We start from the raw sequence: 16,806 nt of genomic DNA, 5'->3' as shown, positions 1-16,806 counted from the left end.
TAATGCAAACTAATTTTTTCATTGTTGCATTCTGATTAAGATTACTTGTTTTCTAAATTATGATCTTTATTTTTCTTTAACATACAACATTTGTTAAAACGTGCTTCTATCTTTTAACTAAAAAAGGTCAGTCTTGACTCATACTGCCGACAGCCTGTTAATACAGCCAGTGTGTTCCCACCTGCCTGAATCAGTACACCAGGCGAGGTCAGGGTACATTTTCCACAAGGCCTGGGAATATACTGGATCATTGCTGTCATTCTTAACACTTGTACCTCCAAGTCTAAGTCTCAGATATAATCGATCCTAACGTACTGTCTATAAACAACAGATAATTTTATCTTAAGCTGCCAAAGTAGCTCTGCACAACATATTAAAAAGAATTGTAATGAGGAAAGAGAATGCTATAGTCGGTGAACATGTGTGGTACAGGAAACATGCAGAAAATGTCACAACAAACTCCCGATCTACCCCAAAGGTCATTGTTTCCTGGAGAACCAGGTGGACAGAGAATAGAGCTTCCATCCAGCTTTACCAGGAAAGCAAACCAGGATTGAGTATTAACGTCTGCCATCGGGCTGGGGGAAGAAAGGCTGCCTGGGACTTGCGCTATCTCATCTGTGCACCAGCTCATGGCAGCCGAGAATTAGATTAGAAACGAAGTGTGTGTCATTCACGCCTTGCACACCCGGAAGAGCTATTGGAGCTCTTCTGTCTGACCCCATTTCATTCTCCTTTAAAAGCTTCCATGAAAGTTCTTTTTTAAGATTTTCCCCAAACCCGTGAGACGTTCAGGTTTTTATTCAGGTGAATCCAGTCCTCGGCGAATCCAGATGCTTCCCAAAATAATTTTTTTGAAAAACACCAGGAAAATAAAAGTATCATACCTTTAAACAATAAAGGCCGTGATGCGGCCTTGTCTCTGTACCGCACTGTCTTCTCTAAGGACAAGTGTGGCATTTGTTCTTGAAAAAGACAAAATGCGGCTCATAAATCCTCGCGTGGCCTAAAGGCTTAGGGGAAGATCATGACAGGAGCTTTGTGCTGCTCTAAACCAAGTTGAGTTCATCAGCTTGACGCTCATATTTAGAGGCCAAGCGAGTCAATGGATTATGTTCAAATGGTTCTGGGAAACACAAAAAAAGTCAAGGAGCCAAAAATACTGAGTATAAAATGATAAAATAGAAAAATCTAAAACACGGAGAACACTGCCACACTGCTCTAAGAGCCTGAGCTTTCCAATACCTAGGGAACAGCAGTGCATGGAAAACAAAACTCATCTTTAATGCGTACAGTGGCATAGCAATTTGATTATTATTTTAGATACCAGAAGAAAGGATTTAAATACTTCAGCAGATGTTTTCAACTCTTTTATTAATCCTGGTGTCGTTCTCATGTGTAATAAAAACAGCAGAGTATCCAGAAGCATGGCCTTGCCAGGAACTGGGCAGCTGTAGGTGTGCATTGTGTATTTCTATATACATGCACGTGTGTGTGCAGACACATACACGTTTAATCACATTACAAACAATGGACAGCAATCCTCCGTTCCAAAGTGGAGCAGAGTTCTGAGTTCACACAGCTGAGAAACATGAGATGCTAATGCCTGGCTGTCACGTACCACAGCCTGGGCATGGACCACTGCGCAGACCACCCTGTGGCTGGCCACGGTTTTATGTGTTCTTAGGCTCAAACCTACATACACTGCAGATTAAAGAAAGCTGTATACTTCAAGGCAGATGTGTTTTTTTCTTTCCATTTCTTCTGTTAAAACTTAGTCTGTACTGCTTGTTTTTAAAAAGAAAGGGCTTGTGAACTAAATTAGCATCACTGTAATGCATTTCATAAATCTGTACTTGGACCACTATGACTCCCAAAGCCTTTTCAGGGATTCATACTAGTCAGTGATATGCACGAATTCCCACAGTGGGCTGATTTCCTCCACTGGAAAATGCTCTGCTTAGAAACCAGGCTTCACCCGAGGCCACACCTCACCCACCAAAGGCCTTCTCCCCTGGGGACCCAGCGCCCTGTGTGTTCTGATTCCATCCGAGACACCCAGGTCCCGCCCAGCACAGAACTCTGCTCTCCTCAATTTTTTTTTAATGTCTTCCTCACCTGTTCTCTCTGTTCCCTGCATTTCTCTCTATTTCCCTCTGTTTCTGTATTTTTGGTTATTTCTTTTTGCCTTTATGTTTTAGTCAAACACCTGTCCTCCTCCTAAACAATATGGATCCCATATGGATATTTAGAGACGTGTTCCAAAATACAAAGTCACCCTGTTGAGAAATTGGATCTTCGGCCACTTCATCTCTAGCTCATGCTCATTGGGAATGTGATTTCTAGCTCCTGTTCATCTTTGAAGATTCCTGTCCCAAAAAGCCTAATAGATGTCTACACACATTATCTGCCATGTGCGTGTGCACCTGTGTATGGGCGCACATCCACGTATTTCCGCTGGTGCTTCTCAGCTTGTTTTAATAGGGTTTTACATGAACTTTGCATTGTTTCATTTGCATGACCAAAAGCATCTTTTATTACATGAGAAAAATACTGGAACAGTGATTTTCAGATAAGTTGAAGATTAGCTTTTTATAGGACCTACATAATTGGGACCCATTTATGTCTCCTAGTATTAATGGACCAAAATGGTATTAGGCTCACCCAAAATAACATTGCTTTCTGTTACATACTCAGTCTGTTAACAGTTGGCTCATTCTCTGGCATGATAGGATTTTCACTTGTAGCCCTGAAATGTCAACATCCATCCCTCAGACATTTAAAACATAAAAGTGTTGGAGACCTTTCCAATGAAACACGAGGAGCCTACAGGTTGCTCGATTGCATCCTGCCAGCTCCTTTGCTTGCGCCTCAATGAGGAGCAGTTGAAAACCAGGTAAATGTGTCCTGTTCAGCCCTCGCCACTCCTCTCCATTTCCCGCAGATGCCCTCAGGCAGCCACAGGGGAAGCACAGCCAAAAGCAACCCCAGCCCCGACCAGTAGTCACAGTTCGCTTAATCCACAGGGTCACTCTGTGATTTTAAGACCAAACGTGTTGGACTAAGATTTGTAAACTTTCCCATCTTCTAGGAAATGCCCCAGAAGCAACCGAATTCACAGACAGAAGCAAAACACAGGCCACTACAGTTCAGACAACACAACCAGAGCGTCCACAAGGTTGATCTAAAGGGAGCATGTTTCGCAGTGGCCGGATTGCAGAGAGCTTGGGCTCATAATACAGTATTATAGACAAAAGAGTAAGACAAGAGACCTACACATGTTGCCTTGCATTTGTGGTAATCTACACCAATGAAAACGTGTACTACAGCTATATTTGATTATGTATGGATATATTTGAAATAGTATACATTGTCTTGATGTTTTTCTGTAATGTAAATAAACTATTTATATCACACAATATAGTTTTTTCTTTCCCATGTATTTGTTATATATAATAAATACTCAGTGATGAGAAAAAAATGGCATTCTTAAATTTGCAGTATTTCATAACTGTAAATATAATCCATCTAGTACAAGCTGTTCAGGTACCGTATTTCATCTCTCTCCACATCTTAACACATGACTCGGTGGCTAGGTTTTGAGTGATTTCAAGATCAAGGGAAATGACGGTTATTGGAAAAGAGAAAAATAATTTACTGTATATCGAATGAGGATAAAATATTTCAAATCTCTGAATCATCTCTATTTCATCTACTTTCTTCTGAGGTCTTCCATTTTCAACCCCAGAGCAGAAAAAAAAATCCCTGGCATACAAATTAAATAAAAGCAGGAGAGGAGGGAAAGTGTTTTATAGCTCATAAAAGAGAGAAAAGAAGTTCCTGGTTTTTATTTGGGCAGCTGCTTAGAATCTCCCAGTTAAATACATGTATCAAAGTCATCTTGAGCAAGTTTACCTGTTAGCTGTGTTCACAGGGGCCAAATCTGTTCCCTTTAGTTGGGTGGAAGGCACTGCTGTGGGAATCATTTAATAACATCATTAAATGCAAAACGCCAAAATTGTGACTTATAAGAAGCACCTTGCTATATTTATAGATTTTGAAAAGAAGTTAAATTCATAACCACATGCCTCACGAATAGCTTAATGGCTGGCTAATGAGATACCATTACCTGAGCTGCAGCTAAATCAATGACAGGACTTCATGCAAACAGAGAAACACATTTTGAGTCTATGATGAGATAAAGAACAATCCTACAGCATCTAAACACCGTTGGTGGAAAGGTGGTGTCAAATTATGCTGGCTTTGATTATTCAAATAGATATGGTCACCTTGGGAAGAACTGTAAAGATTCTCAAAGAATAAGATGAAAACAACATCAAATAATTGCATTATAATTTATCCCCACATACTTTCTCTGACTCATAAAGTAACTGTAAATAAAGTTCTTTCATCTCTTTCAAAAGAGCTCTGAGTGGACTAAGAAATAACATTCATATCCAAAAAGGGACGCAAAATCAAATTAACATGTTCTTAATATAAAATATTTAGTGAAATCTAAATTGGTCAAGATATTTGTTAAAATATAAAGTGATAGTCTAATCAGGACTTTGAAAAACCTGGTTTTCTAGGTTAGTCGGTCTGAAAGCTTGAATTCACTGGCATAAGCATCACTTAAGTGGTCCTATAAATCAGACCTGTGATACTTCTTTAAGACAAATTTCTCATAAACTGCTATGTAGAAATTTGGTTTTTTAGCGCATGTGGAGATATAAGTAGCCCTGGCCTCCTTTGTAAAATGGCACTTGTGGCAAACAAACCCTTCTTCCTCCTAAAAGAAGAGGAAAAAGCTGTAATATTGACAGATGCTTGGAGTTTAAGAGAAACAACAATTCCACTGACTTTTCATTCTAAGAATGTGAAGCAGCCTGTTTTGTTAAGTCCCGTTGCATTACCATAAGCCTAATCTTGTCAAAGATCGTGGACTTACATGTTGGAGAGTCTTTGGTGTACTCCTGCCCAAACTCACCCACCCCATGAAGACACCACGTTTTTTATGGGTACCGGGGATCGAATTCATGCCCACACTTTTTAAAGCTGAGTGTTCAGTGAACAAACACACGTGCTTTGCCAGGCACTCTCCAAGGTCCTAGGGAAGCAGAAGTAAAAATCTCTCTTGTCAAAAGGACCTCACAGTCTCACACTGATAAATAATCAGCCAACCTCTGCTTGCGTATTTCTTAACCATTTGGAATTTCATTCTTGGGAAATTCTAATTTTTTAAATAATTCATCTTCATACTGACTTACAGCTCACTTTTCTGTGGTTTCTCCCACCAAGATGCTATTTCTTGCTCTCTAGAGCAAAGGAATAATGGTGTATGGATTTAGGCTCTCAAAGATGGAACTCATGTTTTCCCACTCACCCCACAGCCCCTCTGCAACTGTTTTCTTTATTTATTTTAAAAGCGCTCAAGGAGAGCTTAATTGAAACATTTATTTATTTTATTTTATTTTTATCGGTACCAGGTAATCTAACTCATGACCATGCACTTGCAAAGCAGGCGCTTATGCCGCTGAGCTAAATCCTCAGCCCCTATTTTTTTTTTATTTTAAAGAGGTTAAGATAAAAGAGGACATAACAAAGCACATCAGAACAGAACAATTTAAGCAACACAGTATTTTACCACAAGACAACCTGATATGTCGGTAGCTACCATAATGTCTCTTTCCTTGAAATAGTTGAACATACCTTCATACACAATAGTATCATACAAAATAGTATAAAACCATTAAAGAGAATGAAAGTATTACAGGGCATTCAGAACCAAATAACAGAAAACGAAAAACGGTTACTATATTATCTCATTGTCCATAAAAGATTTGTTTATCACACATAATAAAATCCAATAAGATACAACATGATAGAACCAGTGGAAACAGAAGAACAAAAGCATGGTAGGACTTCAAAGCAAGATGATATTAAATCAGCACTGGCTATTATAATGTCTCGGGTGGAACTGTTTTCTTCCCCACGTGAAACATCTTTCATTTCATCTGCTCGTCCTGCGAGAATCCCCGCCTCTTCCTGGCCTCTGCCTCTCTCCTCCTTGACTTGACCTTGACTCTCATTGTCAATAGACTTCCTTAAATGGGAAGCTCAGATGCTCAAGCTACTAAGGCTGTGTGACCGGGCAGCTGCTGTCTGGTAGCAAATTGTACCGAACACCGTGGTCCCTACACTCCACTCCTATTTTGCCCACCCAGTTTCTGTAGAACCATAAGCAAGTCATCTGAGACCCCAGTTCCCTCCTCCCCAAGGTCACTTTATCTCTGTAATACTAAGATTCTGTATACTCAGATAAAAAAGGCACTATATAATTTCTGCCCAAAGACATTGTTTTTCTTGCTTACCTTAAACCTAAATTCAAAGTTCTCTTCCCACAAAACTGCTAATATTCCATGGCATCCACTCTTACTCATTACACACTTAACACTGACAGTTATAAGATCTGTGATTGGCTCTGAGATGACAAAGATAAGTAAGTGTCCCTTTCTGAAAGGAACTTTCCATCAGATCATCCTTGCTTTTGGTGAAATCAAAATTCTCCCAGTGTAGGGGTGGGGAGGGGGACTAAGAGGCAAATAAAAAAGCAAAAGGAAGGTAAGGAGGCTGTGACACTGGTCAGTTCCCTGCCTGAGGACCCCAGGAGACCCTGCAGGCTAGGGAGAGGTGCTTCTTCCCACCAGGACATGCAGAGCCACAGCTCAGGCCCCACCCATTCTCTGATCCCAAGAGGTTACACACTCCCTGCCCCGCCTGTCCCAGCACTGAGGGCTGGCTGGCACTGGAATCTGGGTGAGGCCTCCATGGACATTCTCCTGCTGCTAGAGGACTCCCCAGGGAGTGCCCCGACGGTCCATACAGGCTGGTCTTGCCCTCAGCACAGAAGCAATCAAACCCCAGAGAACTGATGGCTTCCATTTTTTTTTTCCGCTTACTGAGCAAACATTTATTGAGTGCCTGTTCCACACCCAACTCAGCCCTAGGAGCTGTGATGTGGCATGAGATGGGACAGAGGTCTTGCTGTCAGGCTCACATTGCTCGCAGGATGTGAAGGTGGGCGAGAGGAGAGGCTCTGTCAAACAGCAAAAGCCAGAGCGTTTTAAGGCTCAAAGACTTAAACATTGAACACAATGACTCAGGATGTTACCAAGGCAAGAAGCCTGGGTACCACACAGAGTGTAATGTTTAAAGTTTAGGCTCCTGGACAAGGCAAGAGTGGGTCCACCCTAAGCTTGGGTAATTTGCCTCATTTCTTTATGTCTCATTTAAGAGGATGTATCTTCCCGTATCCCAGAAGCCTAATGTGGACAAAACACAAGACCATGGATGTTTGGTCTCTCAAAAGACGAACCAAGAGACCCTCCAAGACACGGGAATTATTTTCAGGAACGTCACAAACCTTTCTTGTAAAAGTAAATAGCAAGGCCTCAGCATCCAAATGTTGCCTGGTTTCTATCCCAGTAGGGATGGGGGAGCCCAACAATCTAGCCCCTTACAGGGGTCCTCGTGTCCTCCAAGGCAAGAAGCTGCCTTTCTGTGAAAACTTTGAAGAAATTGGGAAGGCAGAGTTAATAGGAAAAAAAAATTTTTTTTCAGCTCCTCTGGGTATTTTTTTCACTGATGTGTCCTGGTATTGTGTCTGAACAAGAATGGGAGGCACTCTTATTTTAAAACAGGTCTACCGTGACAAAGCCTTCTGTGTGTCTGCAAATGCAGGATGAGTGAGTCGGTATCCTGGGACTCGCAGAACCCAATTCCTTACTAGAAAGCCTCCTCGAGGAGAAGTCTGGGCAGGTACTGAAACGTGATGGAGATGTCCTCCAAGCCGTATTAGACTCTTATTTTCCTGTGCCAAAGTCAGGCAGACTGCTCTTCCTCAGTCACAGCAGACATTTCCCTTCCATGATTAACATCTGGATGCCAGTAGTGGAAATCTTTCATTTAGTTAATTGATACTTTTATATGTGGACCCACAGAAAGCTTATTTAAAAAGATAACAGAAGGATAAAGGATGACACGATGTGATTGGTTTGATAACCAACACATAAACACACAAAGAGCGCAAGACTTTGCCAGTGGTCCCAGAGCAGGTGCATGGTCCACACATCACCGTCCAGTGTCACCATAGACAGAAACCTACCCAGGGCTCCAGTATGGAGCACTGTCCTCCACATTAGTACCTGAGCTAATGGTTTCTTTGTGAATCTTTAAACTTTTCGTTAATTTTCACAGTTTCTCTAGCATCAGGTGAAAATTGAAGGAAATAATATTTTTCATTGTTTTGCCAAATCAAATTCAACCCAGGACAAGAATGTCAGCCTAAGGACAAACCCAGAGTCAGGAGAGGAAACAGCTGTCTCTCTGTTGCTGGCAACCCTACTGCCTCGGGTTCACACTCTTGCCATCCTGGGCCAGTCAATGATCCAACCACACAGGATTTCACCCCAGAAATTGTCCTGGACTCAGGCTCTCAGCACCCACACGAGCAAACCCCCTCTATGCGGTGCATTTTAGACAGCTCTGCACCCTTCCTCTCTGTGATCACCTCCTCTTCCAAGAATGTGGGTCTCTGCTCATCTTTGCAGGAAGCACTCACCTTTCACTCCAGCCCTTCTCCACCACAGCCTGTCTCAGCTCTCTGTCGGCTTAGACCTCCAAGAGCGGAGGTCTGTTTACGACTCCAGTTTTTCTGAAAACCAAGCACAGAATAATACCCCAGTGTCACACCATGGGGTATCAGATTATTAATAAAGGTATCAATAGATGACACTTGATTAACCAGTCAAATTAGAAAACATAGACAAACCAAAAAATAATCATGCAAGAGCTGGAGGAAAACAGTGTGGTATTTGTGTATGTCATCTCAGAAAATCTCTGTAGCTCTCTGTTCAAACTGGAACACAGGGTAAAATTAAATAAATACAATGAAACAGTATTGTTAATGCACAAAAAACTGCCTTCCAGCATCTTCAGGGAGGCTGGCTAACAGAAAAGTGTTGTGAATGTTATTAGGTGAAGTGGCCCAGTAAAGACAGCTATGCTGAATTATTAACCTGAGCTATTGTGAGTTATACATGTTAGAGAATTTCAGGGGATTTTTGGTTTTCTTTTTTTGGTGGTGGGGTTGGCAGTACTAGGGATTTAACCACAGATCTTCACACTGCACTGCATCCCTAGCCCTCTTTACATTTTTTAAAAATTTGAAACAGGGTCTCACTGATTTCCTAAATTGTCCAATCTGAGCTCAGATTTTTAATCCTCCTGCCTCAGCATCCCAAAGTGCTGGGATTACAGCTTTATGTCACTATACTCCACAGGCAAGAAGTACAGTGCTTTTGATAAGAACAAAGATAAGGAGAAAATTCAGTGGCCACTAGAACTCACTACTTCCCTGTTAGTTTGTGGGTGAAATAAAAATCTCAGAAGTTCCTTCATCTATTCACATCCATAACCTGTAGACAGATTATGTGTCACGTGAGAATTCTCCGGACGGGAAGTGGCAACATAGGGGACAAACAGAAAAAGAAAAAATGATCAAGAAAATGCTGAGTGAACCATCAAAGGCCCTCAAGCAACTGGGATGGGAGGGTTAGGGTTAGGGCTAGGGCTAGGGTTAGGGTTAGGGCTAGGGTTAAGGTTAAGGTTAGGGTTAGGGTTGGGTTAGGGTTAGGGTTAGGGCTAGGGTTAGGGTTAGGGTTAGGGCTAGGGTTAGGGTTAGGGTTACGGTTAGGGTTTGGGCTAGGGCTAGGGTTAGGGTTAGGGTTAGGGTTAGGGTTGCGTTAGGGTTAGGGTTAGGGCTAGGGTTAGGGTTAGGGTTAGGGCTAGGGCGAGGGTTAGGGTTAGGGTTAGGGTTAGGGCTAGCGTTAGGGTTAGGGTTAGGGTTAGGGTTAGGGTTAGGGTTAGGGTTAGGGTTTGGTTAGGGTTAGGGCTAGGCTTAGTGTTAGGGTTAGGGTTAGGGCTTGGGTTAGGGTTAGAGTTAGGATTAGAAGGAAGCCAGTGATCAGGGCAAGAGCTCTCCTGGAAGGAAGGCATCTTATGATTTTGGGCAGCCAGGAAGCAGCAAGCCACAAGGTGCCCCCAACAAGGCTTCCTACCCAGCATCTGAGGATTCTACCCGGAGCCCTCCTGGGCTTTGTAGGCAATGGCCTGGCTGGGCCTGCTGGGCAGATTGAGGCCCAAGTAGAGCCCCCAAAATGGTTTTCAGGCCTCCCAGGGAGGGAGGATGTGTTTAAAATCAGCTTGTCATGCGTGTATTTTCCTCTTCACCAGTCCTGACCTCAAGATATGTGAATTAGATTCTTTATATTCTGCAGGACAATCCTGTCCTGGAGCAGGGAATCTGCTCTGAAAACAGAGAATAAAGGTCACCGTGGCCTGCCCTGAACCCTGGGTCAGCACCCCTCTCCCCTGGGGCTGTGCTCCACACCTCAGGCTGCCTATGGGATCTGATCTGGCCACACCTGCAAACCACAATCCTGGAATCCTCCAGCAGCCCTTAGTAGCATCACAGCAGACAGCTTAACAAGTGGAGCCAGCTCCAGCCTGCTAACAGGAGACAAATCAGTCTGCAGTCTGCCTGGGGATATATGGGTCAGATCTGCCGAACACTGGAAAGTATTGTTTAGGTTTGAAAAGAGGAGTAGAAAGAGAAACATGACTGCTGTATAAGTGGAAGTTAAGAAGGAAATGGGAAGTGCCCCCCCCCCTCCCCGCGCACCCTGTGGCACCTCTTAGCCTCTTCTTCCTGCTCTCCTGGTTCCCTTCTCTCCAGAATGGAGCAGAGCTGAGCTGGCTGATTTGCAATTAAGCTCACAGACCAAAGAGTGAGTCTTGTAAACAGCCCAGGACGCTGCTGATGTCCCCCCAGAGAGCTGCGACTGCCGCACCAGCATCCACATAATAACATTATATTTCACTTTTAAATAAGATATACATGAATGTGCACTTGCGCCCAATTACAGTAATGCATGATTTACATAAAATTAACTCTGCTGCTTAATTACAGTCATGCAGAGATGGGAGGAAAGGGCTTTAATGTGTAAGCAGGAGACACTGTAGCACTGCTGAAATCAAAGGAGTCCAATGGTAAATGGAGATGAGCTTGGGCTCTGGACGCAGCCAGTGTTTTCTTTCCTTCTGTCAAGGTCTTGGGTAAACTGAGTCATGAAAGTCCTTATTGACTTAGAGCAAAGGATGCTGTTCTTCTGAAATGGGAATCTGTAATCCAGGATCTTCGTAGCAGGGATCTGGAGCTGAGACGTTTTGTAATCTCTGTGGAGTTTAGCCCTCTGGGTAAGGAATCTGCAAAGGGCGAAGAGTGAGTCTTCCATTTGCTGGAAGAAGCTAAGAAAATGCTCTCCTGAAGGGGGATGCAAGGCTGCTTTGACAACAAGATGATTAACGGCTGCCTCCTCTCTCATCGTACATCTGTCAGTTTCTGCGCCCTCCTTTTTCTGCAAACTCCAACACAATTTTTCTCTGAATAAGGTTTAAGATTGCACATTAACAAGGGATTAAAAGCAAAGTTCCCTGCAGCCTGCACCAAAAGAAGTGTGTGTGTGTGTGTGTGTGTGTGTGTGTGTGTGTGTGTGTGGTATGTGCCAGAAACGCACTTGTGCAGAGCTAGACTTGGAGAAATTCATTGAGCTGGCATGATAAGAAAAAAGATTGAAGGCCACAGAGATTGAAGTCTCCTTCTTATCTGTTCTGTGGGTAACTTACAAATGTTACTCAGGGAAGTTGCACAAAAACACATCCAGGAGACCACTCTGGCTTACCACAAAAGATGGCAATTTCATTTGGCAGGTCATCGACCCTCCTTTCAACCAACACACACAGAAGAGCTGGGTTCTGAAAGAAAAGAAAAGGCTTTGAAGGAGAAGAAAAAGGCAAGATAAGCTGTAAGCTTCCAGGAAAAGGGGAAACTGGCCAGATCTACTCGGAACGGGTTGCGTTTGGAGCAAAGGACTCTACATTGAAATTAGGCAAATGGGATCTTATTTGCAGAGAATTAAAAACTAGAGAAGCACATCTCTAACTTAATATGGGATGCTTGGTTTCCTTAAAACTATTGCTAAACACTACCCTAATACCTAGATAGATACCTAGACAGATACCTAGAGAGACCAAGCACTTTCATAAAAGAAGCATGAACTGAAAATCATGAACCAAGAATTACCTTTAACATGAAGAAGCAAGGTGTATGACATAAGTGTGTTTCACGCTTTACATTTTACCATTTGTCCTCCCCCTAAATATAAAGTAGAAAGACTTAGGCTTGACTTCGAACTCATGAGGACCTCTGGAAAGGGGATTCTTTTCCCAGATTCCCTTGGGGAGTGTAGAGACAGCGCTGGGTAATGTAGTAGCTTCAGGAGGACGCTCTACTGTCTCCTCGCTTCTTTTCACCCTTGAAAATTTCCGTCAGAGCTGATGCCAAATTGCACGGATGACATGGTTGGTTTTTGTCTCTGAACTTTTGCTCCTTTGAAACCAAGGCCTTTGTGTCCTCCTGAGTTAGCACCTCACTGGCGCTGCTGCTTCCCCTTGCACCTGGGTCTATGAAACACCCTCGCTCCGAAGAGGAAGAAGCAGTCTTCAGTCTGCCCTCTCCGGGTCCCTCATCGAGATGTCGCCCCACAGTGCTCTGTCAGGTTTAATCCTGAAAGCAGGAAATCAAGGCTGCTTCCATTTCAGACAAAACCTTTATTAGCCTTGAAAGTCATGGAATGAAACTGTCCTTACAGGACTTTGTCTTTCTCATTATGCTTGGGAATTTTAGGAATTGATTTATGGGTTATTGATTGGGATAAGGTATGACATACAAAAAATTGCAATGTATGACTGAGGATAAAAATAGCAACCATAGTTATTGATCTCTTTCCCTTCACAAGACAGATATTGCTTGGGGTACGTTATGAGCATTATTTCCCTTATTTCTTAGGTGGCGTCTCTCTGAGACATAGTGACACCAATTTTATGATGAAGACACATAAAGTCTTTGGAAAAATCACAAATAACTTAGCCAATGTCACAAGTCTAGGACAAGCAGCTGCCAAGATTGGAATCCAGATCCAAACTCCATTCTGCTCCACAATATCACATTGTTTTCATCAGTTTCTATTTTATGCTCACATGAGAGGACCCACACATCTTCCAAAGCTACCTGCTAGCCAGTCAGGGGCTTATGCCAAGATTTTTGCCACCGTTCTTCGTTATTTTCAAATTTTACCCTGAGAGACAATTTATGAGCCACATTACGATGCCCGTTTCAACACACACTGCTGTCTACTGGTGTCCACCTTTCCCTCCCTTCTCCTCCTTTGTCTTTCTCTCAGCTTTAATGAACTCAGCTACCCACATCGTGCTTTCTACCTAAGTACAGGTGCCAAGGAACTGAGTTGAACAGAAGCATTGTAGACTGCTCTGATGCACCAGACATTTCCTAGTTCATGTATTTGCATATTTGTTTTCTGCCTCTTTTCCAACCCACCCCAAGAAATGTGAAGCTTCATGAGATTTAGAAGTTTGTCAGGTTGATCTGATCCCAGTGCTTAGAACAGTTCTGGGCACTTGGTAGGTGTCCGATTTCAATGAATGAATGAATGAAATTGAAGTCATCTCTGAGTTGTCCAGTGCAACTCAGAAACATGAATAAATATGCCAGTGCAGCATAAATCCGCAAAAGGTGGCTAAGATATGTCAGTTTGAAAACTGCTCGCCTCTAAAAAGAGCCTGCAGAGTGTAAGCTCCCTGTGCAGACTCCTAAAGGATGACTCTCCCTTCCCTTTCTTTTCTCCTGTCTTGCATAAGGCTGGCTTCCAGGCAGCACCCTGGTGGGACACAGGGTGGTATGGGGTGGGTGTGCCATAAATTATAGTGATTACACCACATCAGCAGCAACCCCTGCTGAGAGCTTTAACTCACTGCTAGGAGAGTTTTCAAGGACATTCGCTTGCATGGAGCTTTAGGAGCCTGAAATGCCTTTTGCAACCCGCAAAGCTTTTTCACTTATGTGAGACTGACACTTGTTGAGGGCATTTTATCTTGCAATCAATTTAATTAGGAGCTGTCAGATTAAAATGATTAGTTGCTTCAGAAGGCACTTGAACTCTAAGATCCATTTATAAAAATCATTCTCCTTCCCTTCCATCTCATCCTGTCCTTCCAGGATCTATCAACCAGCAGCGTAGGGAGACAAGGTATTGTAACCACCTTGATTGCCAGAGAAAGGCCCCTCATAAAGCTCATTTAGGGAACAAGGTGGCGGCTAAGCCATTATGGGCGTATTCAGATGTCACATAGACACCTTAGAGCAGTCAAGATTTAAATATGCCCTTGTTTTATTTCTTATTAATATTACTTTTTTCTGACCTTTCCTCTAAGAAGGAAAACTTTGTAAGTGACTCCCGCCATGTCAGGGAGATGAGGACGGCCAAACGGTGAAGCAAGACACAGTCTAAAGCTCAAACCCCAGTGACTCCAGGCAGGAATAAAGGCACAGAGGTGCCCAGTCTTGTTCCATTTGCTCAAGACATGAGCTCAATCCTGTCCTTAGTCAAGCGTGTGGAGGGACACATGTGCACAAGAAAAATGTTGGCTCTCCTAGGTCAGTGTCGAGCTGCCAAGGCAGAAACTGCACGATGACCCTTTCCTTCCATGAGGTCAGCTGTCAATGTGAGCGATATATGCAGAATAAATGACCACCAGCAAAGATGAGCAGAGCTCTGCGTGCTGTGCAGGGTGGGTAACTCTGGATTTCACCTGCCAAGTTCCAGTGCCATCTGGAGGTGTTGGGGAGGGGGGAGGTGAGGAAAAGCTCCTGAAAATGACCTCATTCGAGGCAACCACATTGCAAACCCTGTCTGTTTTAAAATTTCAAATAAAAAGAGTCTCCTTGGCCAATGGTTAATACAAATGATTGATTAGTGGACAGACTTAAATGTATCAGGCCCAAGCTATGCTAGAGAAAAAAATATAAGTGATTCTACAGGAGACCAAACTGCTTTTAATTCCGTGTATTACTATTACGTGTTTGCCCATTTATTTATTACTCCTTCCTTATTTATTACTCATTGGAACAAGGAAAGTAAACAGGAAGTTCTGGTGATAATTAATTGTGTCGTGTTTTTTACCTGAATTGAGCCCACTCAGACCTGTCCCGGATCCAATGAGCTATCCCAGAAATAGACTTTGGAACAGAATTATATTAGGGACAACAAATTCAGCACAAGGACAGCCCTAAATAACAAAGGATGCAGGAACCCAGGTAGAATGCTAGTCATGTACTTTCAATTTCTGAGTAGAGATTTGCTAGAAAAAATACACTGTAAGAAGAAGTAGCAAGTCAAGCTGTCTGTCAATGATGCTCTGTAGTCACTGGTTCTTTTTGTTGCTATGCAGTATCACTAGAGTTTTTCAGCTGAGCGCACATCTCTTTCTAATTCAGTGTGAAAATCTACACTTTAGCGTCCCCCTGTGTTTTCTACACTTGGAGCCATTTTCCTTTTATTTTGTTTGTGTTATGGTTCATGTCTAGATCCGCCCCCCACCTCCACCACCACCAAAGCTATGCACCCTGATAGACGAGGCTTCTCAGAGGCAGCTGGATCTGGGCTACGGGATACCAGGACCAAGGATTTGTGGTTACTAAATTAGTCCACTGGTCAGGTTGGTGTAATTCTGGGACTGAGCCATGGAAAGGCCCTCCCTAGACAGAATACGAAGGACAGAAAGAGAGCTGCTGTCACTGCTTGTTGCTTTGCTGCCTTCTGCCCACCATGAACTGTTTCTCCTCTGTGATGCCACTCTGCCTTGGAGCCAGCCAACTGTGGACTGAAACCTGTACCAACTTGAGCTAAATAATAATTTCTCCTTTTCCTGGGGTATCTGGTGTTCTGTCTGTGCAACAAGAAAAGTAACTAAGACAGTTTGTGATGCTGGGGATCAAAGCCAAAACCTCACCTGTTAGGTAAGCATTCTGCCATGGATCTATGCAGCCCTGCCTGTACCATTCTTGGGATTTGGGTTGGAGGAGACCAGGGTAGAGGGTGATGATGCCTCGAGTCTCAGCACAAAGTGACTATTGTGTACCGTTTGAAAAGTCCTGTCCAGGCACTGAGCTGGCCTTGGCTCCACCACATTGACATTTTGGCAGTGGATCATTCTGGCTGTGGAGGAGAATCCTGGGTGAAACACAGTCTACCTGTCTATCCAATATTTCAGCATCAGTTGCTTATTCTAATGACTTTTTAAAGTATGGAGGGGGGAATCCAGTGACCTGTGCAGTAATAGCAAAAGCCTGTCTATTAGTGAAGTGGTAGAGAAAGCACATTGCTTAGGTTTTTGGATAGTGTTTACATTTCCTGAGAGAATCGTCCACTCTGTGTATTACTCTAGATATGCATGCATCAGACAATCAAATTCTAGGTTAGACTTTGAGTGGAAGAAGCCCTAAATAGTATACACTTTTTGAAATCAAGACTGCCTGCTGCCTCGTGTCTCATTAAAGTTCCTACGATCAGCAGGAACTGACTAGCTTGACCATCCTGATGTAGTTTTGAAACAAAAGAAAAGAAATGAAAAACTCTCCCCGAGGAATCCCTTTAGAAAAACCATTTATAGTGCTTTCACAATCTTATTTAGGGTAGGAATACAAACCATTTTCCCTGACTTATGAATGTCTTTATTTTATAAAATGTTATTCAGATTCCATAACTCAACTTGAAAAGACATTCTCTCTTTACCATTCACTCAAGATTAAAAATGGTACCCATGTTGTTC

General features: G+C 42.9%; 1 protein-coding gene across 1 annotated transcript in view; it reads left to right on the top strand.

Moving 5' to 3' along the window:
• Positions 1-3,419, top strand: part of Tmeff2 (transmembrane protein with EGF like and two follistatin like domains 2) — a 232,842-nt gene extending 229,423 nt beyond the window's left edge. The window contains exon 10 of the mRNA XM_063259468.1: positions 3,092-3,419. Within this exon, the coding sequence (XP_063115538.1) occupies positions 3,092-3,188 (97 nt within the window). The 3' untranslated portion in view covers positions 3,189-3,419. The remainder of the gene's footprint in view (positions 1-3,091) is intronic.
• Positions 3,420-16,806: the final 13,387 nt, after the last annotated feature.

This window comes from Cavia porcellus, unplaced genomic scaffold (genome assembly GCF_034190915.1).
Source record: "Cavia porcellus strain 051 isolate PalLab524CR breed Dunkin Hartley unplaced genomic scaffold, mCavPor4.1 scaffold_12, whole genome shotgun sequence".
Classification (NCBI taxonomy): domain Eukaryota; kingdom Metazoa; phylum Chordata; class Mammalia; order Rodentia; family Caviidae; genus Cavia; species Cavia porcellus.
The sequence above is the reverse complement of the archived record's forward strand: the minus strand, read 5'-3'. Positions and strand labels throughout refer to the sequence as shown.